The sequence below is a fragment of the Mustela erminea genome, chromosome 8, assembly GCF_009829155.1.
Source record: "Mustela erminea isolate mMusErm1 chromosome 8, mMusErm1.Pri, whole genome shotgun sequence".
Lineage (NCBI taxonomy): Eukaryota > Metazoa > Chordata > Mammalia > Carnivora > Mustelidae > Mustela > Mustela erminea.
This window is the reverse complement of record NC_045621.1, coordinates 36,026,629-36,052,980: the sequence shown is the minus strand read 5'-3', so window position 1 is coordinate 36,052,980 and position 26,352 is coordinate 36,026,629. Positions and strand designations below refer to the sequence as shown.

General features: G+C 41.3%; 1 protein-coding gene across 3 annotated transcripts; it reads left to right on the top strand.

Annotated features, from left to right (window-relative positions):
• Positions 1–3,228: 3,228 nt before the first annotated feature.
• On the top strand, positions 3,229–24,775 carry LOC116597393 (thiamine transporter 2-like). 3 transcript variants are annotated; one of them, XM_032355056.1, is made up of 7 exons: positions 3,229–3,316; positions 3,808–3,889; positions 16,761–16,912; positions 18,881–19,706; positions 21,320–21,512; positions 23,179–23,320; positions 24,074–24,775. In XM_032355056.1, the coding sequence occupies exons 3-7, from the start codon at positions 16,763–16,765 to the stop codon at positions 24,248–24,250; spliced, it is 1,488 nt and encodes a 495-aa protein (XP_032210947.1). In that variant the 5' UTR covers positions 3,229–3,316; positions 3,808–3,889; positions 16,761–16,762; the 3' UTR covers positions 24,251–24,775. The 3 variants fall into 3 exon arrangements, with proteins under 3 accessions (XP_032210947.1, XP_032210948.1, XP_032210946.1); XM_032355057.1 differs by lacking the exons at positions 3,229–3,316; positions 3,808–3,889 and adding exons at positions 5,235–5,410; positions 8,349–8,930; XM_032355055.1 differs by lacking the exons at positions 3,229–3,316; positions 3,808–3,889 and adding an exon at positions 5,239–5,410.
• The last annotated feature ends 1,577 nt before the right edge of the window (positions 24,776–26,352 follow it).

Below are 26,352 nucleotides of genomic sequence, written 5' to 3'. Positions count from 1 at the left end.
GTGGTTGACATTTTCCACGGGGCTTTTTTCCCCGTCTCCCGTTGCATTTGACACAAATGAGCACCGTCCTCCCTAATAATCCTTCATCCTCTTGCCAGTGACTCTCTCTCATCCTCCGCGTGTTTGCCCATCGTGGACACCCCATTGCGTGACACTAGTCCTCTCCTCGCATTTTCTACATCCTCATCTGATCTCTACTCTGTCTTCTTCTTCTTTTTTTTCTTTTCCATAGCACCTAACACTTTCTAACATACCATGAAATTCCGGAATGTATCATGCTGACCCCATGGTATCCCCTCTATCTCATGCCATGCACAAATGTACATTCTGCAAAGCAAAGATTTCTCACTCTTTTGTTCACTGGAAGTATCTCAAGCACCTCGAACAGCATCTGGCACATAATATATACTCAATAAGTTGCTGCTTTTCTTTTTTAAGGTTTTATTTATTTATTTATTTGAGAGGAGAGAGAGAGAGAGCATGATCGGGGTGGGTGGGGAGGGGCGGAAGGAAAGGGACAAACAGACTGCTGAGCAGAGAGCCCAGCTTGGGGCTTGATCCTATGATCCCAAGATCTTGACCTCAGCCAAAGGCAGACACTTAATTGACTGAGCCACCCAGGTGCCCATAAATAGCTTTTTTTTTTTTAAGATTTTATTTATTTATTTGACAGAGGTCACAAGTAGGCAGAGGGAAAGGCAGGGGAGAGGGAGGGAAGCAGGCTCCCTGTTGAGCAGAGAGCCCCAAGCAGGGCTCGATCCCAGGACCCTGGGATCACGACCTGAGCCGAAGGCAGAGGCTTAACCCCCTGAGCCACCCAGGCGCCCCCATAAATAGCTTCTTAATGAATAAGTGATTTTTTAAACTTTTATTTTTTATTATGAAACATGCCAAATATAAACAGAAGTGGAGAATATAGTACAACACCTTCTTAGGAACCGTCACCCAAGTCAACAATTATCAACATGACCAGTCTCTTATCATCTATGACCTCATCTATACCCCTCCCAACAGTGGATAATACATAATGAAATCCAGACCTCTTGTTACCTAATCAGCAAATACGTTTATGTTCCTTCAAGTGAATGAATTCCTCATCATCTCCCTCTGATTTAGACTATGGCCAAGGGCTATCAGAGAAATACAGAAGGAAACTCAAGGTCCAAAATGAGCTCCTCTTTTCGCAGAGAAAATTGTGACACCCTGGACCTTTAAGAAAATTCCGGTGTCCTCTGGGAAGGCCTGTCAGTCAACATACCAGGGCACTCCGTTGCACAATGAGCAGGGTACTCCCACTCCCAGCCTGATAATTTATAAATCAATTTTCTGTAAATCATAGGAAGGTGAAAATAGAAAATCCAAGCCAAAAACAGGGCAGTGACCAAAACCACGTGGGACACTTGTAACCAATTTCACTTCCAGTCAGAGTACTAGAAACCAAACAGTAAATTTTGGGGAAGGTTTTCCGTTTACCAACAGATAATGAAAAAAGATTTTGTTTTTGTTTTTTCCCCCATTTTAATCAATGAGAATTTCATAATGCTTTTTTTTTTTAAGATTTTATTTATTTATTTATTTATTTGACAGGCAGAGATCACAAGTAGGCAAAGAGGCAGGAAGAGTGAGAGGAGGAAGCAGGCTCCCTGCTGAGCAGAGAGCCCGATGAGATGACGAGGAGCTTGATCCCAAGACCCTGGGACCATGAACCTGAGCCCAAGGCAGAGGCTTTAACCCACTGAGCCACCCAGGCACCCCCATAATGCTTTTTTTTAAAACCACCTCTGCCTAACAAAAACTTTTTAATAGTTGAACTATTTGTGTTGGAAAATTCTCAAAGCATAAGAAAACTATGCCACCTCACAACCTTAAAAATAAAATAACAAAATAAAATAAAATAAAACAAAACAAAACAAAATAAAAACACAGTGACTATAAACATTAACTCTGGAGTCAGGATGCCCCAACAAAAATCCAGACTTCTCCACTCACTAGCCCCACTGCCTTCTGCCTCACTTCAGCGCAGGATGGGCATCTTAACCGTGCTTCTTACAAGTTTTGGGGGAAAGTAAATGGATTTATAGGCAAGGACATATTTATAAATAGATGCACACTGCATTCAGTTCATGATGCTTTGTTACATTGATATGTCAGGCTATTACTGTAAGTTGTTCCTTTCGGGTTCCAGTACCCGGGGTACCAGGTGAGCTTTTGTCCGCAGATCTCAGATTTCCTCCTCGGAGTTTAAAGGTTCGGGAGGCCTCTAGTTAGCATATGCAAAACGTCGGGGCGGGGCCTCGGAACTCGGTGTGTGGCAGGCTCCCGCCCCCGCCCCTACAGTCAGCGCTAAGCTTCACCCGGTGGGTCGGCCGAGGGGTCCTGTCCGGGGGCTTGTTCTCTGGGGATGTGAGCGATCTGGCGACCAGATACCCCCTCCTCTAGGTAAGACTAGATGCGGGAAGCGAATCTCTGGCAGAAACACCATCACCTCTGGGCCGCGGCACTCCTCTGTCTTCCAGTTTCCGCGGCGCGGGCGGGACGAGTACCTGCGCGGCAGTGGACAGGTTGGGACCGGCCTGGATTCCATCGCGCGCCCTGAGCGAGGTCGCGCTGAGGCTCCTGTGCTCTCCTGCCTGCCCGGTGCTGAGGCTCCCCAACTAGGTCTGCGAGAATCTCACTTTCAGCCATCTGCCAAGCCAATTAAATAAGACCACGACCCCGGGAAAGGGTCAGCATCCCCCACCGTTATACCCACGTGCACCGCTTCTAACTGAAAGGAAACTTGAGCGCAGAATTCTAGATCCCAACCCAAGAACGGAGAAAAAGGCCCCAGTGAGAAAAATGGGACTCTATTTAGAGACTCCGTTAACTGAGATTAAAGGAAAACACAACCATATCTTACAATAATATTTCTGGGAAGGATACCTAATGATTTGTCAAGTCAGGATTACCGCTATAAATGTGCAGTAGATGTGAGGATTTGGGTTACTTAAAGTTTGAAAAGAAAATGTTCTCTACAGGGCGCCTGGGTGGCTCAGTGGGTTAAGCCTCTGCCTTCGGCTCAGGTCATGATCTCAGGATCCGGGGATCGAGTCCCGCATCGGGCTCTCTGCTCAGCAGGGAGCCTGCTTCCTCCTCTCTCTCTCTGCCTGCCTCTCTGCCTACTTGTAATCTCTCTCTGTCAAATAGATAAATAAAATCTTTAAAAAAAAAAAAAAAAAGAAAATGTTCTCTACAAATACTCCTACAGAACTGTCTTTGCTGCTATCAAGACTGGAATACATTTGTATCTCCTAAGGCAAAGTGTGTTTTCATTAAGGTACATATTTTATTAATATTTTTTATTTTTTAAAAATTTTATTTATTTTTTTTTTATTTGACAGAGATCACAATTAGGCAGAGACAGGCAGAGAGAGAGGAAGGGAAGTAGGCGCCTTGCTGCCCGATGCAGGGCTCTATCCGAGGACCCTGGGATCCCGACCTGAGCCGAAGGCAGAGGCTTTAACCCACTGAGCCACCCAGGTGCCCCAAGGTACATATTTTAAATAGAACCAAACATAACTAACTTCCGAATATGTTTTTCTTCACACTGCCTTGGAAGTAGCTGAAATGAACAAAAATACTAGGTTTTCTCAGTCATTGTTGTTCAGAGATTATCAATGGTTTCTAAAAGTTGGATAATTCAAGGATAAATATTTAAATGAATTTAAGTGAAGTTACTTACTGTGTCTGTTTTCTGAGATTACACTCTCTGATCTATGAGTGCCCAGCTGTGTTCATTCTGGTTGAATTTGCTACGTGTGTTTACAGGAAGCAGATGGGAAGGAAGCTTTATTGAGCAACTGCTATGTGCCTAGAACGAGACTGAGCAGTTCCTGAACGACCTCGTGAGGTGGGTGTGGTTGTACACATTTGTTTCTTTTTTAATATTTGAGAGAGAGAGAGAGAGTGCACAAGTGGGCGGAGTGGCAGACCAAGGGAAAGGGAGAAGCAGGATCCCTACTGAGCCAGGAGTCTGATGTGGGGCTCATCCCAGGACCCTGGGATCATGAGCCAAAGAGGCAAATGCTTAATCAACTGAGCCACCCAGGCATCTGGTTATCCACATTTTAAGAACAGGCTTGAGGAGGTTAAGTACTTGCCACAAACAGGGGTGAGGTGAGGAGGAATTGGAGCTTCGGACTCCAAAGTCATGTTTTTTCCACTAAACCGTGGCCACCACAAACCCAAACCTGAAAAGAGAGTGGGGGATAAAGCCTAAAGCCGGGAAGGTCTGCAGTAAGATGTCAAGAGTTTTAAATAGTCCATTCCGTTATTAACAACTATTAGCAAATCATTTAGAATAAAGGAATAAATTGGAAGTTATTTGGATAGGCTAGAGACATGATGAATGGTAACAAGTATGAAAAGATAATTTTGGGGGGCGCCTTGGTGGCTCAGATGATTAAGCATCCAGCTGTTGATTTCGGCTCAGGTCATGACCTCAGGGACATGAGATCGAGCCCCACATCACGCTTTAAGGGGGATGATCTTCTTCAGGATTCTCTTTCTCTCCCTCTACCCCTCTCACCCCTCTCTCTTAAATAAATAATCTTTAAAAAAAAAAAAAAGATAATTTTTGGAAAAGGATGAGGTGATGAAGGATGAAGCCTGGAAGGGGATGATGACTTCATCAGCAAATGTTTCACACGAGCCCAAAAGAATGATGCCATAGATGACAAAATGGAATCCGAAGCATGTGTTCAAAAGATCACTTGCATCTGCTCTTGCAGTGGTCTTGACCAGAAGCAGAACTCTTCTGGCCTGCATGTTGAGTATACAGTTCACACCTCATTCATGCTCTTTGAAGTTGTGTGGAGAGCTTCATTTCCGCAAACTTCCCTAGTGTTTGCTTTTGTCTTTTTTTTTTTTTTTTTTTTTTTTTTTTTCTTGGAGGCTGGATGGAGGGGGGATACAGAAAACCTTATGAGTGGATGGTAGGTGATAGTTCTACTTCCTGGTTTCCTGAGATTCTAAGTCACTTAATAGAAAATTCGAGAAAAACTAGATTATTTTAGTTCTAGCATTCAGGAAAAGGTGTTTTTGATATGTTTACCTCTCTGTTGTTTCACAAAGATCTGTTTCTCTGTTTGTTTGGGTTTTTTCCTTCTAATGAGATTCCAAAAAGAGGGTGGCTGCGGAAGAGTTGGGTTCCTGTGTCGCAAGCCCTCAGAAGGTGGGGGGGGGCTCTGGTGTATAAAGCCATTGCTCTTGACAGCTCAGTTCTGAAGGACTCCAGACTCCCAGGAGAGGGAGGGGCAATGGGACAGGGACTCCCAGCAGGGAACATCAGGAAGGAGCAGGAGTTGGATCTGAAGGCAGGAAACTGGACTCGGTTTTAGAAAGAAATAAGCTCAGGACACAAAAGAAACAGGTAACTCTGATTTCTCTTTGTATTACTTCGAAGTATGTTCTGTGTGACCCAGCTTCCAAAGCTTGTGGGTCTGTCCTAGCTCTGATTTGTGGGCACAGTTTCTGTTCTAAATTTTCTAGGGAAGACCCAGTTAGAAAGATGCTGTTCTGTTTTCAGACTATCCCATGTAGAATTTGAAAAACCTCAGTGCTTACAACAATAAGAAAAGTCCAAGGCCGCAGAGGGTCCCACAGAATGAAATGTTTTTAAGGGGTAGGGGATGGGGAGAAGGAGTAGATTTTTTTTCTTTTTTTTACTTAAGGCATAATCTACATACAATATAAAGTATGGATTTTAAGTTTGAGTGTTTGCCGTTATATACACCCATGTATCCATATCTCATCAAGATATAGGATATTTCATCACTCCAAAAGTTCCCTTGTGCTCTACTGCAGTCAGTTCCTCCCCTGTCTCCCACCCTGGGCTACCTACTACTGATCCAGTTTCTACATTGTAGATTAGTTCTGCTGGTTTTAGGACTATATACATTAATGGAATCACAGTTTTGTGTCTGGATTCTTTGACAGAGCATAACTTTATAAACATTCATGCAAGTTGTGCAGTAGTTCAATGTTTCTTGTTGCTGATTAAAGCAGTATTTGTTGCTTATATATATAATATTGTCCATTCGCTTTCAATAGACATTTCAGCTTCTTCCTGTTTTTTCACTATTGTGAGTATATGAATTTTCTTGTATAGAGTGTCAAATGGTTTCCCAAAGAGTTGGTATCATTTTACTTTCCCACAAGCAATGTGTATGAATTCTAAATCTTTGTTAACATTCGGTTTGCTAGTCTTTTTGTGCTTAGGTGTTCTAGTGGTTATAAAATGGAAAACCTGTGGTTTTCCTTTCCATTTTCCTAATGGTATCTGTTGAGTAGCAGATACGGTTTTCGATTTATTTTAAGTCGAGTCTTTCTTATCATTTTGGTGACACATTTTGCAATCCCTGTGTCATAATCATCTGTTTTCCTTAGAGGTTACTCTGTGGTTCCTAGAATAGATGACGTCAAATTAGTTTTGGCGTATGGAGTGAAGTAGAGATCAGTGAAATGCATTTTAAGGTAGACGAAGGCTAAGATACTGGAAATTGGTGAAACCACCCTCCCATCCAGGATTTTGCAACAAAGGAATGGTAATTTAGCAACTCCCTGCGATCACTTCCCTATGCTTGTCTCCCACATTGGCTGGCTTGACTTATGCAGACAGTCCCTCCCTTTATTTGGATGTTTTCACTCAAAGTCCTATTCTCTTCTCCATTAATAGCAAGTAGATTGAAAGGCATAATTAGTGTTATACTCTACTGTCAGTGACAGGCATATATTTCAGTTCTCAGATTTCAGGTTTGTTTCTGTCTGGTGAGGGGCTTGGCTCCAGCGGCATTGAAAAACCTGAACGGTGAGTTTTTGGAAAATGGGACCAATACTGGCCCTCACTCTGTTTTTAAAACAGCTTTGGAGCTTAGGGAGTGAAGCCCTTTGCAGATGTCATCTCTCTTGACCTGATGTCCCAAGTCCTTTGGCATTTAGAGTTGGTGAGATTCATGGTTATTTTAAAATGCCAACCTGAGGCTGTGTTATTGGAAATTGATGTTTTGACTGCAGTAAAGGTTCTGGAGAATAGTCTGAAAATTAGGGCAGCCCATTCTCAGAGGCTGGTTGCCTTGTCAGGCACCCTTTCTGAGACGACTGAAATGTTTAGTAGGGAGAATCGGACAGGACTTGAGTGGAGATTGGGGATTCTAGATAGTTTTCTCCAAGCGTATTAGCACCTCAGTTAATCTTGGCAGCATCTTCTAAACAAACATAGGAGAGGATTTGAGGAAATGGTTCCTTTCTGCTGACCTAGTCTCTGATATACCAGGGTTGTGGGAAACCTTTGGAAAAACCACATTTGGGAAGCATCTTTGCTTTGATAGGTCATCTTGTTCCCCGGCATCAGGGAGGCCACAGCTCTGAAGTCTCCAGCAGTGGGAGGAGAATTCCATTTTCTCAGAGTGGGCTGAGGAATGTGGTCACCCTAAAGTCCCCCTAACTTGGGAGGTCCACCCAGGCCTCAAGGAGACCAGAGACCCACTAGTGTATGCCAGTTTCTATAGTTCTTGCTTTTTAATAGTTGCCTATTGTGTGTTAATGGAAATACACTCCTAGAAATATTTGTGGCCACAAAGTTTTCATATACATACACAGTAGTACACATGTATAGCCTATTGTTTAGGAAATTGGACACTTTCCATGCTTCCCACTTAGATAAGGCCTACATTGGCACAGGCCCAACACAGTTCTCCAGGGCATAGATGAAAAACACATGAAAGTTTTGAAATGGACAAATATGGAAAAGGTTTAGTTCACACAATGAGTCTATAAGTTAGTTAAGAAAATACAGCCAAGTGACTGGCTGTAGACTTAAGCAATGTGAGTTCTAGGTTTACCTTACAACTCAATCCAAATGGGGATCCTGGCAACAATAAACAAAAAGTTTTCTTTTCTCCATACCATAGGATTATAATGACCAGTGAACTTCTTTTGTGGTCAATATAAGTAAGTTGGGAATTTCGAGGACACTATTATAAGTCAAATAATACTTATGATTATGATTATGATTATGATTATTAAAGCTATGCACATTCATACAGAAAAGATATTGGCCTGAAGCCAGTGGGAAAGATTTAAAGACATGGTTAAAAGAATAAAAACAAGGGGAAAAGTCAATAATATGGTAATAATTGGTATGAAAGCACAGATAAAAACTTGAACTCTGATAGCAAGAGATTGGAAACACACATAAGAGGATGAATTAAAAGAAATTGTTCTAAGGAAGATGAGAATAAAAATAATGAGAAGTTACCCAGCACAACTTGATCATAACTGAAACATAAGTAATCCTTACATTTTTTTAGGAGATGGGAAAGGTCTATGAGCACCATAAAACAAAGTTGGTCTCGCTACACTCACCAGAGAACTGTGATTCTGAAGAAGGCTACAGCATCCTATGGTCTCTGAAGAAAGAGAAGTGGCAGCAGAAGTAGGTGGCCTTCCAGAAATAGACCCCAAGTAGAGACTGAGAGAAGAGACCAGACTATTTCTGGAGGGTCCTTGGTGAATTGTAATGGAAAAATCATCATTATTTTCTTACCAGCAAAAAGAGTGAGGAACAGATCATTTCCAAGGTAATTTAGATGGATCACTTCCCAGTGCAAAAGTGTTTCGAGGTCTCCCAAGCTCATAGAAGGTCACATGTGCTGGCTGGCAACCCCAGCAGTGCATGTGGCCCATTTACCACTGGGGCCCACGTGATGTGTTACACGTGTGCAGATGGTGCAACTGGGTCAGAAGTAGGTGCTCTCTAGTCCACTGGGCAGGCAGAGCAAAGAGACTGCACCCCGCCCGGGGCCACCAGAGGCTAATGCCCAGCGTTTACCTCCTCCATCTGCTGTTGCTAGACCTCTGAAGAGCTCTCCCACACAGCCCAGCTGCCCCAGGTAAGCTCTAGGGGAGATACAGCTGCTGCACCATGTCTCCTCCTGAAGGAGCAGCTGATTCTCTCAGTCTTTCATGTTAGTTCTGGCATTTTCACTATATATTTCAAATCAGGATAGTCCAATAAGCTGACTTTTGTTTAAAGAATATACTTTTATTGTATTTTCTTTTAACCAACCACCCATATGATGTTCTTGCGCTTTTGAAAAGTGGTAATGGAGCATATGAGTCATATATGAGAATTATTACTACAGGAGCAACTTTTAAAAGGATTATCTTATTTGGAAAACATAGTCAAGTGAGAAAATCAATCTGATTCCTGTCCTTGAATAAGAATCAATGAAATGAGGGAAGGTTTAGAGTATTCTCTAGGAGGAGGATAAAATTACAAGGTCAAAAATAATGATAAATGGAAAAGTAGCAAAAGTAAGTTTTTTCCAGGATGCTGTTTTGCTGTGAAGGCTGAGACCCTCCCAAAAAGAAGAGGTGTTCTATGATGACCTTAACAGGGATGTTTCTGAGAGACATGAATAAATATTTAGTCCTATATTTTCCTCTGCAACTTCTTTTTTTTTCCTTTTCTTCTTTTCTGAGAGAGATAGAGAGCTTGGGTGAGCATGGGGGAGGAGCAAAGGGAAAAGGAGAGAAAGAATCTTAAGCAGGCTCCCCACCCAGTGCAGAGCTGGACACGGCGCTCAGTTTCACGACCCTGAGCTTGTGACCTGAGCCAAAATCAGGAGTCGGACACTTAACCAGCTGAGCCACCCAGGTGCCCTTTTCCCTGCAACTTCTAACCCCATGACTGTGTCCCACAGAAAGATGTAATACACATTGTGATCATTCTTGTATATTTCTATATTGATAACCCCAAAAGAGCTCAGAAAAAATTAGCCTCACTCTATGGTGTACTTTGATACCTATTATATTTTATCTGCAAAGAGGACATAAAAAAAATCCTGTTTGCAACACACTAAATTTTTTCACCACCCACAATCTGAAAAACATTATTCTAAAATAAGTGGGAATTGGGAGTTCCAGGCTATGACCAGGTATCTCAACAGGGAGGAAAGATTACTGAACTTGGAACTGGGAAAACCAAGCACAAGTCCAGGCTCTACTGTTGGTTAAAGGTGAAAACCTGCACACATATTACTGCCTCTGGCCCTCGATTTCCTCATCTATAAAATGAGGCCAATACCATCTTCTCTGTCTACCTCACAAACCTGTGGAGGAAAAAAAAAATGAAGTAATTTTCCAAAGTATAGAAATTACAGACTGTGTAATTTGAGTATCATTGTCTGAGTCATGATGGCCCCAAAGAGCGGCGTCTCCCCAGTAAGACAAAAATAAAAGATGGTGATCAATACTTTCAAGCTTTATGAGACCATTAGCCAGAGGTTTCTGCAGGAGAGAGGGAATGATTTGGGCAGATTGTTCGGTTGGAAACCTAAAGGCCACGTTGACAGCCTGTGTGGATGGCTGGTGAGGAAACAAGAGGAAAATACCCAAGATGCGGGAACTGAGCCACAGAAGTAGGAGGCATTCACCCACCGGAGTAGAGGGAAGATGTAAACTTAGCACAACAGACCTGACCCTGAACTCAACCAACCTTTCTTAGCTGAGTGGTCATGAGGTTTGAGGAGGCTCCATTCCCGTATCTGAGAAACTGGGGACACTTCAGATACTTATTGAAAATATGTAATTACAATTGATCCTTGAACAACATAGGGATTAGGAATGCCAACCCCCTACATGGTTGAAAATCCACTTACAACTTTTGACTCTCCCAAAACTAAACTATGAATAGCCTACTGTGGACCAGATACCTTCCTGATAACAAAAGTTGATTAACACATATTTTGTATGTTATATGTATTATATACTATATCCTTTTGTTTTTAAGATTTTATTTATTTGTCAGAGAGAGAGAGAGAAAGAGAGAGAGCATAAGCAGGGGGAGGAGCAAGCAGAAAGAGAAGCAGGCTCCCCACTGAGCAGGGAACCTGGCATGGGGCTTTGTCCCAGAACCCTGAGATCATGACCTGAGCTGAAGGCAGATGCTTAACAGACTGAGTCACCCAGGTGCCCCTTTATACTGTATTCTTACAATAAAGTAAGCTAGAGAAGAAAACCATAAGGAAGAGGAAATAGAGTTACAGTACTGTACTGTATTTATTTAAAAAAAAAAAAAACCTGCCTATAAGTGGACCCATGCAGTTCAAACCTGTTAAGGATCAACTACATATAATATTAAATATAACAAATATATATTATAGGGGTGCCTGGGTGGCTCACTCATTAAGCGTCTGCCTTCTGCTCACGTCATGATCCCAGGATCCTGGGATCAAGCCCCGAATTGAGCTTCCTACTCAGCCGGAAGCCTGCTTCTCCTTCTCCCACTCCCCCTGCTTCCGTTCCTTCTCTCACTGTGTCTCTCTCTGTCAAAAAAATAAAATCTTAAAAAATATATATATATATATATTATACCATATAATTATATTTATTTAATAAAACCGAATTTAATAATATAATTATTTATACAATAAATATCTTATATAATTATTATATAAAACACATAATTTTAGATCAATATATGTAATGTATATAATTAGGATTGTTCTAAGGGCTAGAGACAATAATTATGTATAGCAACGAATACAATATTTGGGGTCAAGCAGGAGCCAAGCAGACAATAGCTGATAGATTGCTGTCATTTTACCTGTGTGGCTTGCAGCCTCTTACATACGTAAGAGAAGAATCACTGCCTTCAGATGGTGGGTGAAAGGCTATGCTGGGCTGGAGAATTTCAGATACCTGTGTGCTGTATGGTATTTATTCACAGTGAGACACAGACACTCCAGGGCCCCTACTGGAAAAGGCTTTCAGCTGCCTGGGAAGGAATGGGTCACAAATAGGGAGTGATTTGTGCACTGAAAGGGTTCGTGGGTTGGGGCAGACAGAGTGTGAGAGGCATGTCCAAAACATAAGAGTCACCTGAGAATGTTTCCAGCTGTCCTGGACTCTTCAGGGCCTGGAAAGCCAGAAAAGAATTTCAGGGTCGCATGTCTATGTGTAGTTTTGCAAAAACTTCCTGGACAATTTCCATCCACTTCCCCCTCCACCTTGTTAAACTCCAAGGCTGTGGCATGCAGCCAGTTTGCCCCAGGGCATGGGAAGGGGACAAGTGGTCCTTGGGCCTCCTGTGTCAGAATCATTCTGTATAAATGCAGATTCCCTGGCCTCCTGAGCCACACGTTAGGGATGGAGTCCAGGAGTCCCTATGTATCCAGTTCCCAGGCGATGTGATGGGCGAGTCAAGTTCACAAGGTCTTTGTTAAGTAGGCAGAGTAGGAAAGGATTCTGGAATGAGGCCAGTGCTAGACAAAGAGATCCTGGGCTGGGGGAAGGGGAAAGAACAGCCAGATACTCGCCTCTGAGAAGTCTCCCAGCAGGCAGTGACCAGGCTGGAGCCCTGCAAGCTGAAGGCAAGACTTGGCCTCGGAAAGGGTCTGGTCACTCCTGCTGTTCTGCCCAGTCCTCCCGGGGCTAAAGGATTCCTGCTAATGTTTGGTTAGATGCCTTATCTTATTTCCTTTGGCAGAAAATCTAGCTTTGGAGCCTGTGTTTTTTTCTGTATGAAGGAGGCTGGCAAAGGAGCAAGGAAAGGAAGCCCAGCATCCTAGGATGCAGGTGTGAGCCCCCCAGATCTTTCTCAGTTTTCAACTACGGTCAGAGATCTTCCCTTGTTTTTGCCTTGTTAAGCTAGAATCACTATGGATCCTCCAACATGAGGGGAGAAAAGGGAAGAGAGAAGCCATGTGTTTGTCACTCTGTGCCCCACATGGTGCCTCCAGATATCAGTCAGGATGCTTGGTGCTCACAGAAAGTGCACACATATAGTTAGCATCATTACCCCATTTTATTTTTTTTAATTAATTAATTTATTTTCAGCATAAAAATATTCATTATTTTTTCACCACACCCAGTGCTCCATACAATCCGTGCCCTCTATAATACCCACCACCTGGTACCCCAACCTCCCACTCCCCCGCCACTTCAAACCCCTCAGATTGTTTTTCAGAGTCCATAGTCTCTCATGATTCACATCCCCTTCCAATTTCCCCCAACTCCCTCTCCTCTCTAACTCCCCATGTCCTCCATGCTTTTTGTTATGCTCCACAAATAAGTGAAACCATATGATAATTGACTCTGTCTGCTTGACTTATTTCACTCAGCATAATCTCTTCGAGTCCCGTCCATGTTGCTACAAAAGTTGGGTATTCATCCTTTCTGATGGAGGCATAATACTCCATAGTGTATATAGACCACATTTTCCTTATCCACTCGTCCGTTGAAGGGCATCTTGGTTCTTCCCATAGTTTGGCGACCGTGGCCATTGCTGCTATAAACATTGGGGTACAGATGGCCCTTCTTTTCACAACATCTGTATCTTTGGGGTAAATACCCAGGAGTGCAATTGCAGGGTCATAGGGAAGTTCTATTTTTAATTTCTTGAGGAATCTTCACACTGTTCTCCAAAGAGGCTGCACCAACTTGCATTCCCACCAACAGTGTAAGACGGTTCCCCTTTCTCTACATCCCGTCCAACACATGTTGTTTCCTGTCTTGTTAATTTTGGCCATTCTAATTGGTGTAAGGTGATATCTCAATGTGGTTTTAATTTGAATCTCCCTGAGGGCTAGTGATGATGAACATTTTTTCATGTGTCTGATAGCCATTTGTATGTCTTCATTGGAGAAGTGTCTGTTCATATCTTCTGCCCATTTTTTGATATGATTGCCTCTTTTGTGTGTGTTGAGTTTGAGGAGTTCTTTATAGATCCTGGATATTAACCTTTTGTCTGTACTGTCATTTGCAAATACCTTCTCCCATTCCGTGGGTTGCCTCTTTGTTTTCTTGACTGTTTCCTTTGCTGTGCAGAAGCTTTTGATTTTGATGAAGTCCCAAAAGTTTATTTTCGCTTTTGTTTCCTTTGCCTTTGCTGTCCAGTTTTCCCAGCACCATTTATTGAAGAGACTGTCTTTTTTCCACTGTATATTTTTTCCTGTTTTGTTGAAGATTAATTGACCATACAGTTGAGGGTCCATATCTGGGCTCTCTACTCTGTTCCACTGGTCTATGTGTCTGATTTTATGCCAGTACCATGCTGTCTTGGTGATCACAGCTTTGTAATAAAGCTTGAAATCAGGTAACGTGATGCCCCCAGTTTTATCTTTGTTTTTCAACATTTCCTTAGCGATTCGGGGTCTCTTCTGATTCCATACAAATTTTTGGATTATTTGCTCCAGCTCTTTGAAGAATACTGGTGGAATTTTGATATAAATGACATTAAAAGTATAGATGGCTGTAGGCAGTATAGACATTTTAACAATGTTTATTCTTCCGATCCAAGAGCATGGAATGGTCTTCCATCTTTTTGTGTCTTCTTCAATTTCTTTCATGAGTGTTCTGTAGTTCCTCAAGTACAGATCCTTTACCTCTTTGGTTCCCAGGTATCTTATGGTTGTTGGTGCTATAGTAAATGGAATCGATTCTCTAATTTCCCTTTCTGTATTTTAGATGCACAACTGAACTTGAGACACTTGTAGAATTAAGGACCTCCTTGGCCTTCACCTGATGTAGCTAGCAGTAACTCTGGAAATGCAGACAAAGCTCTACTAGTGTTGGACACTCTTATAGGCACTAAACATAGAGCCATGAACCATCCGAACAAAAAGTCCTGCCCTTCTGCTTACACTCTCATGGGACATAGACCATCTTTTTCTGTGTGACCTTTCCAGCCAAATGCCATTGGGTAGGAGTATTAGGATAGTAAAGAGATGAAGGGATAGATAATCCAAGGGACTCCTAACACCCCAGGGAACCATAGGAGCAGACTTAGTTCTCTGAGATGTATGGAGAAGATGATGACTTTGAAGTAGCAGACAATCCACAGTCAACATAGATGGAAAGAATGTTCTAAATGTAGAGTCAGCAGATGTTACCCCATTAAAACCACATTTTGAAAGATAGCCAAGCCTCAGTAGTTGCCTTCCCATGACAGACTTTTCTACAAGAACTGACTCACAAAGAAAGAAGGCCCCAGTAGTTTGCCAGTGTTTCTAGCAACAACCCAGGAAGAGATAAATCCCAGACATTGAAGGCTGAGGATAGTCAAACCCAGTATGCTTCTAGCAAAATTTTCACATTGTCAGCATTACTCACAGTTATAATCTCATCTAAATTCCGATTTCTGTTGTCTCTGCACTGTTTCTATCAAGGGTCTTGTTGACATAAACAGAGACAGCGTTCCCCTCATTTAACTTAAGAGGACTATGCCACTGTCTGGGGTCAACTTGTGAAAAGATAGGGTGGTCCAGAAGGTCCTTCACACCTCCCTAGCCCCTAACAAACTCCTCTTCTTGGATACCTGGAATTGCATCCAGGGACTTGCTCTTCTGGAGTGAGCATCACTTTCTCTCTCTTGGGTCTGCTTTCAAGCTACTGTTGGTCCTGGAAGCTCAATGAGAGATCCTTTCCTTGCAGTGAGGAAAGAAAGTGTTTTCATGAACACCCTCATCCTAAAGATTCCTCACTGCAGGGAAAGGTGGTCATTAGGTTGTTGCCAGCAGCCCAGGAAGAAGGGCCACCAGAATGAGGCAGAGTGGAGCACAGGAGAGGACCCAGAGAGAATTCCTAGAGATCTGGATTCAAATCTTGACCATGTGGTTTGAAGCCAGTTGTAGGATACCTTGGACCTCTTACATGCTCACCTGGGAACTTGGGAGAATGCTTTCTATTTTATAGTTATTATTAGGACTTAATTAGATAATATGCACAAAAGCATCCTACAGTAAGTTTGTTTCCCCATCCAAGGCCACCAAAAATGTGGAGGTTTTGTGAAAAAAATCGGGATCCCAAATATGAAGGAGTGAGAGAGAATTTTTCTGTTTCAGATTCTCCTTTGGATTTTCTGTCTGGAGTTTGAATTTCAAGCAATTTTATTTGTGGCTTAGAAAAAAAGAGCATGAACTATTAATTAGCTCCCTGCCCTACTGAGTGGTGTGAAACTGCAGACAGAGAGAAGAAATGGGCCCAGCGGTAATGAAAAGGAGAAGAGCAGTCTACGAAGTGATGTCTTGCCTTCCCAAAGTAGACTTAGCATCAGTCTGGAATGGGGAGAGATGGGGGAAAATGGCCAGTCAGATATTTATCTGGCTTAATTTTTTTAACTGAAGAATTACAGATTATCAGATTGAAGACACCTAACAAAAGTATCTTGAACATATGTTATGTGTCAAGCACCATACAGTGCAAGGGACAGTCTAATGGGGAGATAAATGTATAAATAAATACATGTCATTCAGTGTGTGGAAGATTTCAGGGTCCCAGTACAAAATAGAGTGAGCAGATTAGTAGTAAATTGAGCCACTAAATCTGTGGTAAAATTGGATTTGACCTCCTAGAGGTACTTGACCTACCACATGGACACCAATAACTCACCAGCCAATGTTTTACTTACTTTCAAGTATTAATTAACCCAAGTTTATCATTTGTTAGTAAGTACTCCTTACCACGTTCATGATGAAGAACACTAAGGAGGTGTAACTGTCCCAGCAATAATGAGTAAGAAGCCCATTGACCGAGGATGGTTTGACTGGAGCCCTAAGGAGTATTTGAGAACACATTCATCACTTGCCTTTCCATTTCAACTGCAGACAGATGAAACTTTATCCTTTCACAAAACATTTAGAGATCAGTTTTGCATTATATCCAGGATGCTAAAAGTAATTAAACATCAGCTAATTTTGACTTTGTTTCCATTTGATCAGCCATGGATTGTTTCAGAACTTCACCAAGTCATTCCTGGATTTATCCCACGGTGATCCTATGCTTATTTGGATTTTTCTCCATGATGAGACCCTCAGAACCCTTCCTTATACCGTATTTATCTGGACCAGATAAAAACCTGACCAGTTCAGAGGTAAGTTAATATACATACAGACATCTCTCTCTTTTTTTTTTTAAGATTTTATTTATTTATTTGACAGAGAGAGATTGAAGTAGGCAGAAGGCAGGCAGAGAGAGAGGGGGAGGCAGGCTCCCCACTGAGCAGAGCCCGATTTGGGGCTTGATCCCAGGACCCTGGAATCATGGCCTGAACTGAAAGCAGAGGCATTAACCCACTGAGCCCCACAGGCACCCACATACAGACATATCTTAACATGGTTTAATTTTACAGGATTTGAACAGGATGTGGGGTTAGGGCTTCATTCAACTTGAGACATTAACCCATTGACCTCAGTGATCCCATTTTCATGATATTTGCCATTTAATACAATGATTCAAACTACTTTTCCCTCCTCACACTTACAAAAATGGGAAACTATAGCACATTATATGTATGATAAATATTTTAACTTTTATGGAGTTCTACCATTAGTCTTAACCCATGGTAACTTTCATGGAGGACTTAGTTGATTCTGTTATACTAATCCTAGAGGAAAATCTCTGCCAGGACTCCAGTCCTCAGGACGTTTTGGGCTGCAGAGGTATAAGCAGGATCTGATAAAGAATCATATCAGTTCTTGAGGATAGTTACTCAGTTGTGAGAAACTATCAACCAGCCGGTGAGACATTAACAGCTTTATCTCAGTTTTATCTTCCCCGGAAGGCCAAATTCTCTTACTTCAAAGATTCACGTCCTTTTTTATAATAAGTGCAACAAGAAAACGCACTCACCCAACTGGAGAATTAGCCTGCGCTGGTTTTATCCCCATCTCCAGCCAGAGCCACGAAAGTCCTGCAGAGTGTGGCTTCACCTGGAAGGCTCCTCGACACTCGTTAATTTGGTGATGAGGTGCTACAGACAGAAAAGCAAGCTTGTTGTGCGGCAATGTAAGATCAGTTTGCCACAGCTGTGCTTCTAATTTTCTCCAGGTAGAAGCCTATCATGATGAAGACGAAACAAAGGACTAACAAATACAGGTCCCAAATCAAACAGTGAACCTGGTGGGGTCTGCTTCTGCAAACACTAGGGACCAGTTAATGTGCCCAGGTTCCAAGGTGCCACTCAGTCCCACTAGCTTTCCAGTCACTGAACTTTCCCTCGTTGTTTCCCTCGTCTTTGACCTTGGGGTCCACAGAGGTTGCTATGGACAACAGAGGCACAAAACAAAGGCTGGTGTGGTGGAGCTGCCCCCACACCCATATCTTGCCCCAAAGATCAGCCCCTTCGGTCCTTCCTTTCTAGGACTGATCACTGAGGTCTACAGCATTTCCGATGATAGCTGCAAAATACCCACATCAAGTTGAGGGCAGAATTGAGTAAGCAGAGATTAACCAGTAGAACTGGGAGGGAAAGGCTTTGGGAACCCAGCAAATTTGGCCAAGAGGAAAATCCAGTGCATTACTTGTTCCCACTTTGTAATTGTGCAAGGTTATTTACTCTTTGCTGTCTTCTCATGTGTTCATTAGACTGTAGATATTTATGACACGGTGATGGATCAAATAAACAAAAAGATTTTCACTTCTTCTAATTTTGTAGCCACTTTGTCTAATTTTAAAAATCTTTGAACAGGAAGGAATGCTACTTTTGAAGAGCCTGAAAAACTCCAAAGTGGCTGTTGAGCATTTTTTAATTAATTTAACTCAAATGTATATACTATTTAACTTTAGAGTTCAGATTGCACATTAAGCAAATATATTCTTATGTTGGGAGGTGCATATATTCATAAATTGGTTTTGTTTTGGAGAAGGGGAAGGAGCTCTCTCTTCCTGGAAAATCAGTTTTCTCTTGTGCTTTTCCATAATATGAAGAACATCCCATCCAACTGGATATGGAATTTGCTATTAGGCAAGCCACCTGTACCTTAGTAACGTACGACCGAAAAGGTATTCCTTTCCCCTCCCAGTGCCTCATGGTCATGTGCTCCACTTTTCAACCTCACAGATCACAAATGAGATCTTCCCAATCTGGACATACTCTTACCTGGTGCTGCTGCTCCCCGTGTTCATCCTGACCGATTACGTCCGCTACAAGCCAGTCATCATCCTGCAAGGAGTCAGCTTCATCATCACATGGTTGCTGCTCTTGTTCGGCCAGGGAGTGAAGGCCATGCAGGTGGTGGAGTTCTTCTACGGGATGGTCACCGCCACCGAGGTGGCGTACTATGCCTACATTTACAGCGTGGTCAGCCCTGAGCACTACCAGAAAGTGAGCGGCTACTGCAGGAGCATCACGCTGGTGGCCTACACAGCGGCCTCGGTGCTGGCCCAGCTCCTGGTGTCCCTGGCCAGCCTCTCGTACTTTTACCTCAACGTCATATCCTTGGCTTCCGTCTCTGTGGCCTTCGTTTTGTCCCTTTTCCTGCCAATGCCCAAGAAGAGCATGTTTTTCCATGCAAAATCCAGCAAAGAAATACAGAAACAACCGAACAAAAATGAGGCGTCAGATGCACCTTACAAAATTAACACACCAGGCGGTGAAGAGAAGCCCGCTTCAGAAATACCCACCATTTCAGGGAACCTGGATGGTGGTCCTTTGAGCAGCCCGATGCTGCGAAATGTAGCGTTGAATGTTTTTGTGCAGTGGTTCCAAGATCTGAAGGAGTGCTACTCCTCCAAGCGACTATTTTACTGGTCCCTATGGTGGGCCTTCTCAACAGCAGGTTTTAACCAGGTTTTGAACTATGTTCAAATCCTGTGGGATTACAAGGCACCATCCCAGAGTTCTTTCGTCTACAATGGGGCAGTAGAAGCTATTGCAACCTTTGGAGGTAAGCAGACATTGATTTATCTTCCTTTAATGGCTATTCCCATTAAGTTTATGTCTTCAGTTGCTAAACTCCATGGTGGTAAACTGGTTTTGTTTGGAGGGCGTATTAATATTCTTTTTTAAATAGAAGTCACTGGAAAAAATAAAAAGAAGACCATGACACTTCTATTCAATGTGGTAGAGTTACAGCCAAATAACTCAAGAGCTCAGGATTAAGCAACAAATGACTAAATTCTGGCCAAATTCTTAAGATTCCAATTCACCATCAGGAAAGGGGTTAATAATGCCGCTTCTTCTTCCAGGTTATTTTTATATCCAAAGGAAAATACTCACCTTGTATATAAGTAAGGAGATTTTATTATTTTAGTAAAATAGATTGAACTATCAATCAAGACTTCCAAATTACAATAGGAAGAGTTTTGTTAATAAAGGACTTGATTTAGCTAGTGCCCATCTTTAGCAATTCTAGGTTCCACACCAAAAATTTCCCAAAGTAGCTTTCTTAAGAGATTTAAGTGAGAAGTGGAATAAATGTGAGAGTCAAGATTCCAATATCAGAAGGAAATCTGCCTTTGAAGTTTACTCTACAATAAATATTTATATCCTGGTAAGTGGAAACTTTAATTCAACTGAGACTTTAAAGATATTTTCTAGGAAGTAGGAGATTTCCACACCCTCATTTACCAAAAATTTGAGAAACTCATGTGGTGTCTGTTCTCTTATTGTCTCTCTTTTGGGAGGCTTCACCTTAACTCCTGCACACCAGGACTGTGCTGGAATTGGTTCACTGAAATTCTTTCTCCTATGTTCCAAATTCTGGGGGAGAGGGAAAAGGGAATTTTATTTCCTTTGTAGCACTGATTCTTTCCTGGCTCACACATGGAAAAGTTAATCAAATATCAGTTATTTGAAACATAAACACCTTTTGTTTTGATAAAACGTTTTACCTTTCATTTTGATTAAAAAAAAAACTATAAATACTAACTGTCATGACTGCTAATTATTCAATCTCTTAAACTCCATAAGTCAGTACAGAGTTCATTGAAAATCTCAAGTAAATGAGACCAGATCTCAAAGACACGGAGATGGAGACCAGAAGGTTAAGGTGAAGACTCAACTTTTCTACCCAGTGCAACACATCCTTAACCCACTGAAAAAATTTACAATAAACAATGAAACAGAAAAGCAAGTATGGACAGGCTAGGTATACTACCAGAGCAGCCCTTTCACTCTTGTCTGTCCCAGCCCCTTGCATGTTGTAGCAAGTGACTGGGTTTGTGTATCACTCCTCCCCACGCTGCTGTGAACCTTTCTGACCACTTTCTAATGATCCTTTCTGGCCCTTCTCCAGGGTGCTCTGCAGGGCATGCAGCAGATGCCAATTAAAATTGTGGCAACTACCAGACTGAAAGAAGAGTAGGTAAAGAGAGAAGCTAAAAGAAAACACGGTTGAGAAAAGGATAAATCCACATTTAGGTGGATCACACTGTTTCTGTGAAAACCATGTATTCACCTTGTAGATTTGCCCAGGATGTGGCTTTGTAAAAAGAGCATGTTGACCTATCCCATGCTCAAAGTCAATGTGTTGGAGTTCCCTTAATGTTTCTTTTTCAGGGGCTGTGGCTGCCTTTGCAGTGGGCTATGTGAAAGTCAACTGGGATCTTCTGGGGGAGCTGGCCTTAGCCATCTTCTCCATCATTAGCGCAGGCTCTCTGTTTCTCATGCATTACACGACCGACATCTGGGCATGCTATGCTGGCTATCTGATATTCAAGTCCAGCTATATGCTGCTTATAACCATAGCAGTGTAAGTATTACCAACCATTTCTCTCCACTCCTGAAACCACACCATATTCTCTCTTCACTAGCATTTCTGTAGTTCCTCGCAGAACTTTGGAAGGATTTTAATCAATTGTAGTATTTTAAATGTTGATTGTGTATTGAATGGGACACAGGTAAGCCATGTTTTCACTTAACTATTTGCCCTGTGAATGTTACTAAGATTAGTCATCAAAGAAAAAAAGAGTTCTGTGGGTTCATAACCAAAAGCAATGATTGTGACTTTTATTTCAGACTCTTTGCCCTAACAAGGTATGGTGCAATCTGATTTTGAATGATTAAGTTTATTGTTAATTTCATTTAGTTGTTTGTGTCATTCCAGGTATGTACTTTTGTGTGAAGCAAAATAGGCTCAGCAAGTTATAAAAAGTTGGATACTGAAAAAAGTAGATGCGATTATAAAAAACTGTATATCCCAGAAATCATAGTTTTAACAATGAAAAATGTTTTGTTCCATACAGAAGTTCAGGGAGAGCTGACTATAGGAAATAGGCTTTGGTATTAACTAAAAGAGATAAGAAATATTTGAATTTCAAATCATATGAAAGAAGTAGAGCCAGAAACTCTGTTAAATTTTGGGATTTAATGTATCAAAAATGTTTGATAAGGAATTGATGAAACACAGGAATATAAGCAGACTTTGAAAAGATGGAACCAAAGAAAGAGAATAAGCTTGTTGACGAGTTTACTTTTTTAATGGAAATATGTCAGTTTAATGAATCAAACTCATGTCTCTTAAGTTTCTCTTTTTATGTGAGAGGACATTGTTAAGGTAGGATTACATTGCTTCTTTTCATTTTAAGAATCTTCAGAACTGGGGCGCCTGGGTGGCTCAGTGGGTTAAAAAGTCTCTGCCTTCAGCTCAGGTCATGATCTCAGGGTCCTTGGGATTGAGCCCCGCATCAGGCTCTCTGCTCAGTAGGGAGCCTGCTTCCCCACCCCTCTCTCTGCCTGCCCCTCTGCCTACTTGTGATCTCTCTCTCTTTCTAATAAATAAATAGATCTTTAAAAAAAAAAAAAAAGAATCTTCAGAAGCAAAAGTCTTTGCCTTTGTTATTTAGAAGAGCTCTAAATAACATACACTGGCCAATCATTCGTGAGTTGTAAGATGTCAAAATCTATATAATTATTAAAAGCAAACTAATTATAGATTCACTCCATTGCACAGCCAGGCAAGATCTGGCTGTCTGAAAGAATAAACACCTCACCTACCCAAATTTGAAACTGTTGATACAATTGACAGTAAAAAGGAATAACTCTCCAAATGATTCCATAGATGGGATATTGCTGGCATTTTCATAAAAATTCACTGTGAAACAGAATCTAAAACCAGATAGTATCGAATATTCTCAGGTTATGAGAACTTAGAATATTTAGTTTTCACTTCTGGAAGCATTAAATTGGATTGGAGTAATTGTGCTGTATTTCCTCAATGGGTATTCTAATTCAGCCTTCAGTTGTATTTTTAAAATTAATTCCCTTTCTTTGCTCTCCCTGTTTGTCTAAACTGGAGGAGATTTAGACAGAGTATTGGTAACAAGACATCACTTTTATCTTCAGTTTCTGTCTTTTAAAGATAAGAGTCCCTTGTGTATTTTGTTTAAAAAGAAACGTAATTCAACATTCAATGACAGATTTCAGATCGCAGTTAATCTGAGTGTGGAACGCTACGCCCTGGTGTTTGGAATGAACACCTTCATGGCACTGGTAATTCAGACCATTATGACAGTGATTGTTGTAGATCAGAAAGGACTCAACCTGCCGATCAGCATTCAGGTAAGCTGCAGTATTGCTGTTTTCCTAGTCAGGTAGCTGGGGGAATGCAGAATACCTAGGTAATCCAATATTTAATTTCTTGAATTGCTTAGTTGGGCAACTTTTAAAATAAGCAATTCCTTAATTATCATACCGTAACACAGGTTTTCCGCAATAAGCACAGTCGGTTAGTGTTTGCCTGTGGCTCCTAACACCTCATCAGGTGCTACTCTGGTCATTGTGTCCCCTGTATGTCTGCTCTCCCTCCCATAATCCCCTTCCAAGGGTTAGGAGATTTGACTCGAAATGGTACATGGTTGCAGAGCTCAGTTCGTTTTCCCTACTCTACCGCAGGACTTGAAATTAGCCCAATGTCACATTTTACATTTGGATCTGGGAAAGGGAGGGAAAAGCATATAAGAAGTAGCCTCATTATATAAAATTTACTCATAGCATTGCACTACCCTGCAGACATAAACACATAGATCAGTGGGATTTAGTGTTTTTTTCACTTTGGTGGTGTTAAATGGGGTTTGAACCCAAGCAACCTTGGCTCCAGAGCCCACATTCTTAGTTACTGCATTTCTTACACTTTTATAGCTGATTCTTCTAAGATAGAAGAAAATATTGTGCAAATCTAAATGACGCATGTTAAAGTCCTAGGTCTTAGTCATCCCACAATCCAAGCAAATCAGCGCCATGACTGTGTATTATCAATGATATACACAGTCATATTTTATGTGTGTCTAATTAATTCCATTTGTTTTTCTCTAGTTTTTAGTTTATGGGAGTTATTTTGCCTTTATTGCTGCCATTTTTCTAACGAGAAGCACATACATCATCTACTCAACCAAATGCCAAAAGCAAGCACAGAGCTCTCCAGCAAGTCAGAACCCAGATGAACTCCACCCAGAGGGACCAAGGAATGTCATTACAGGAACAAAGCTCTGACCTTAACGGCAGCCACTGCATCCACTGAACAAGGACCTTCTTGGTCACAAAGTCACTGAGCGCCATAAACTGACACACTTCCAAAGCCTGGATTTCAAGGAACCTTTTCAAAACCACAACAAAATCTTAGTTTTAGACCAGATACTACGTGCCCAGCTGGATGCAGCTGACAAGACCCGTCGCCTCAGTCAAATAGCCGACGCTGGGTACTCCAACGAGTAGCAAGGATTGGGAAGTTCTGGTTTTGGTTACTCCCTAGGACATATCAATGGCATGGAAACAAACCACGAGAAAACTCCACTCAACCTGCAGTTGATGTTCCCCATTCGTAAGCAGAAATACTAACTGGACTGACCCCTTTGCTTGTTTTAGATATTTTATCTTACCAAAACAGGCAAGAGATGGACATTTTTTTTTAAATCACATAGCCATTTGCCTCCTTCTTTCATTAAGTGTATTTCTATATTACTTGCAGTTCTCTGTGAGAATTTCAAGGTCCCATTTCTAAGGACCTTTCTTCAATCCTGACAACATGGTATCATTCACAATTATTATTTGATTATATTACCTATTTAATTCTGTCATGATTACTTTTTACTTTGTGTTCTGCTGAGCTTTGTTGTTGAAACTTGACCTCAGGAATAGCCCCAGACATTCCTCTGTGCCCAGAGAATGACATTCAAGTCAATTGCTGGGGGTCCTAGGGGTGGCAGTGAGTTTTCTCCCTACTGTGACCCTAGATGGGTGTTTCAATGCCGTGTCGGTGTGATCTCTAAAATAGAAAAACTTAAGTAGAAATTTCCAGAGTTTCTAAAAGTATTTGTAAGTAAGAAAACACTGATGAGGGGGAACACCTACTTTTTAAATGGCAGAGATTGTGCTACATAAAATAAGGTGTGCAAGAATATTAAAGAGCCTTTCTAAATTTTTGATGAATTGTGCTGAGAATCGCCTGTGCTTGTGTCCTTTGAAACGTCAAAAGAGGACACATGGAATAGTCTGCCATGGAAATAAAGAATGCTGATTCGAGATTTAGGTTTCAAATACACTTTTCTCCAAATTCTAAAATTCGATTATGGACTGAAAATAAAATTCAGCCCCAAAGCCAACACTTACTTAGTAGAGAAAACTAATGACATTCCTACTTCTATCAAAACCAAGGAAAAGATGATCACTATTATTCTCATTTAATTTATTGTACTAGAAGTATAAGCCAAAACAATTACACAAGCAAAAAAAAAAAATGAGAAGAACTGTAAAAGACAAAGTAAAACTCTCACCATTCCATAAGCAAGTATATACCCAGGAAACTTAGCTAAAAGCGGAGATCGCAGCATATAGAAAGTATATAGAAATCACCTGCCTTCCTGATACAACGACCATTTAGAAGATTCATGGGAGGAAAAGACCCAATTTATGGTAGAACAAAAATAATACAAAATAATTACATGCAATCTATTTAATAAATGTGTGAAGCATATACGAATATTTCTACAAACACTTCTATAGATTACAAGGTAACGCCTAAACATATGGAAAAGCGTATCTTGTTCTTGGTTAGGAAGAAAAAATATATAAAGATATCATGCTTTCCTTTTTTTTGTTGTTAATATATAATGTGTTATTTGTTTCAGAGGTTCAGGTCTGTGATTCATCAGTTTTATATAATATCCAGAGCTCATTACTTGTCCATCACCCAGTTGGCCCATTCCCTCACCCCTCTCCCCTCCAGCAACCCTCAGTTTGTTTCCAATAATTAAGAGTCTGTTAAGGTTTGTGTCTCTCTCTGGTTTTGTCGTTTTACTTTTCCCTCTCTTCCCCTATGATCATGCTTTCTAAATGAATTTATAAGTTAAATCCTATCCCGAAGGTGAAAAAAAAATACATTTTTTTTCCAGAACTAGTGATTCTAAATTGTATTTGGAACATTAACAAAAAAGAACCAAGAAAACACTTCGTCAAGCGGGAAAATGAAATTAAATTATTTGCAGAGAATAAAATTCTATTTAAACTCTCATCTGCAGTAACATAGCAACATGAAGAGACAGTCCACTGGAAAAGAGTAAAAAGTTCTGAATCAATTCTTAGTTCCTAATGGGTTA

Excerpts from the sequence above, each read along its gene's own strand:
- LOC116597393 (XM_032355056.1), top strand. The coding sequence starts at position 16,763 with ATGGATTGTTTCAGAACTTCACCAAGTCATTCCTGGATTTATCCCACG. Across the intron at positions 16,913-18,880 it reads AAAACCTGACCAGTTCAGAG|ATCACAAATGAGATCTTCCC; the intron begins GTAAGTTAATAT and ends TCAACCTCACAG. Across the intron at positions 19,707-21,319 it reads AGCTATTGCAACCTTTGGAG|GGGCTGTGGCTGCCTTTGCA; the intron begins GTAAGCAGACAT and ends TTTCTTTTTCAG.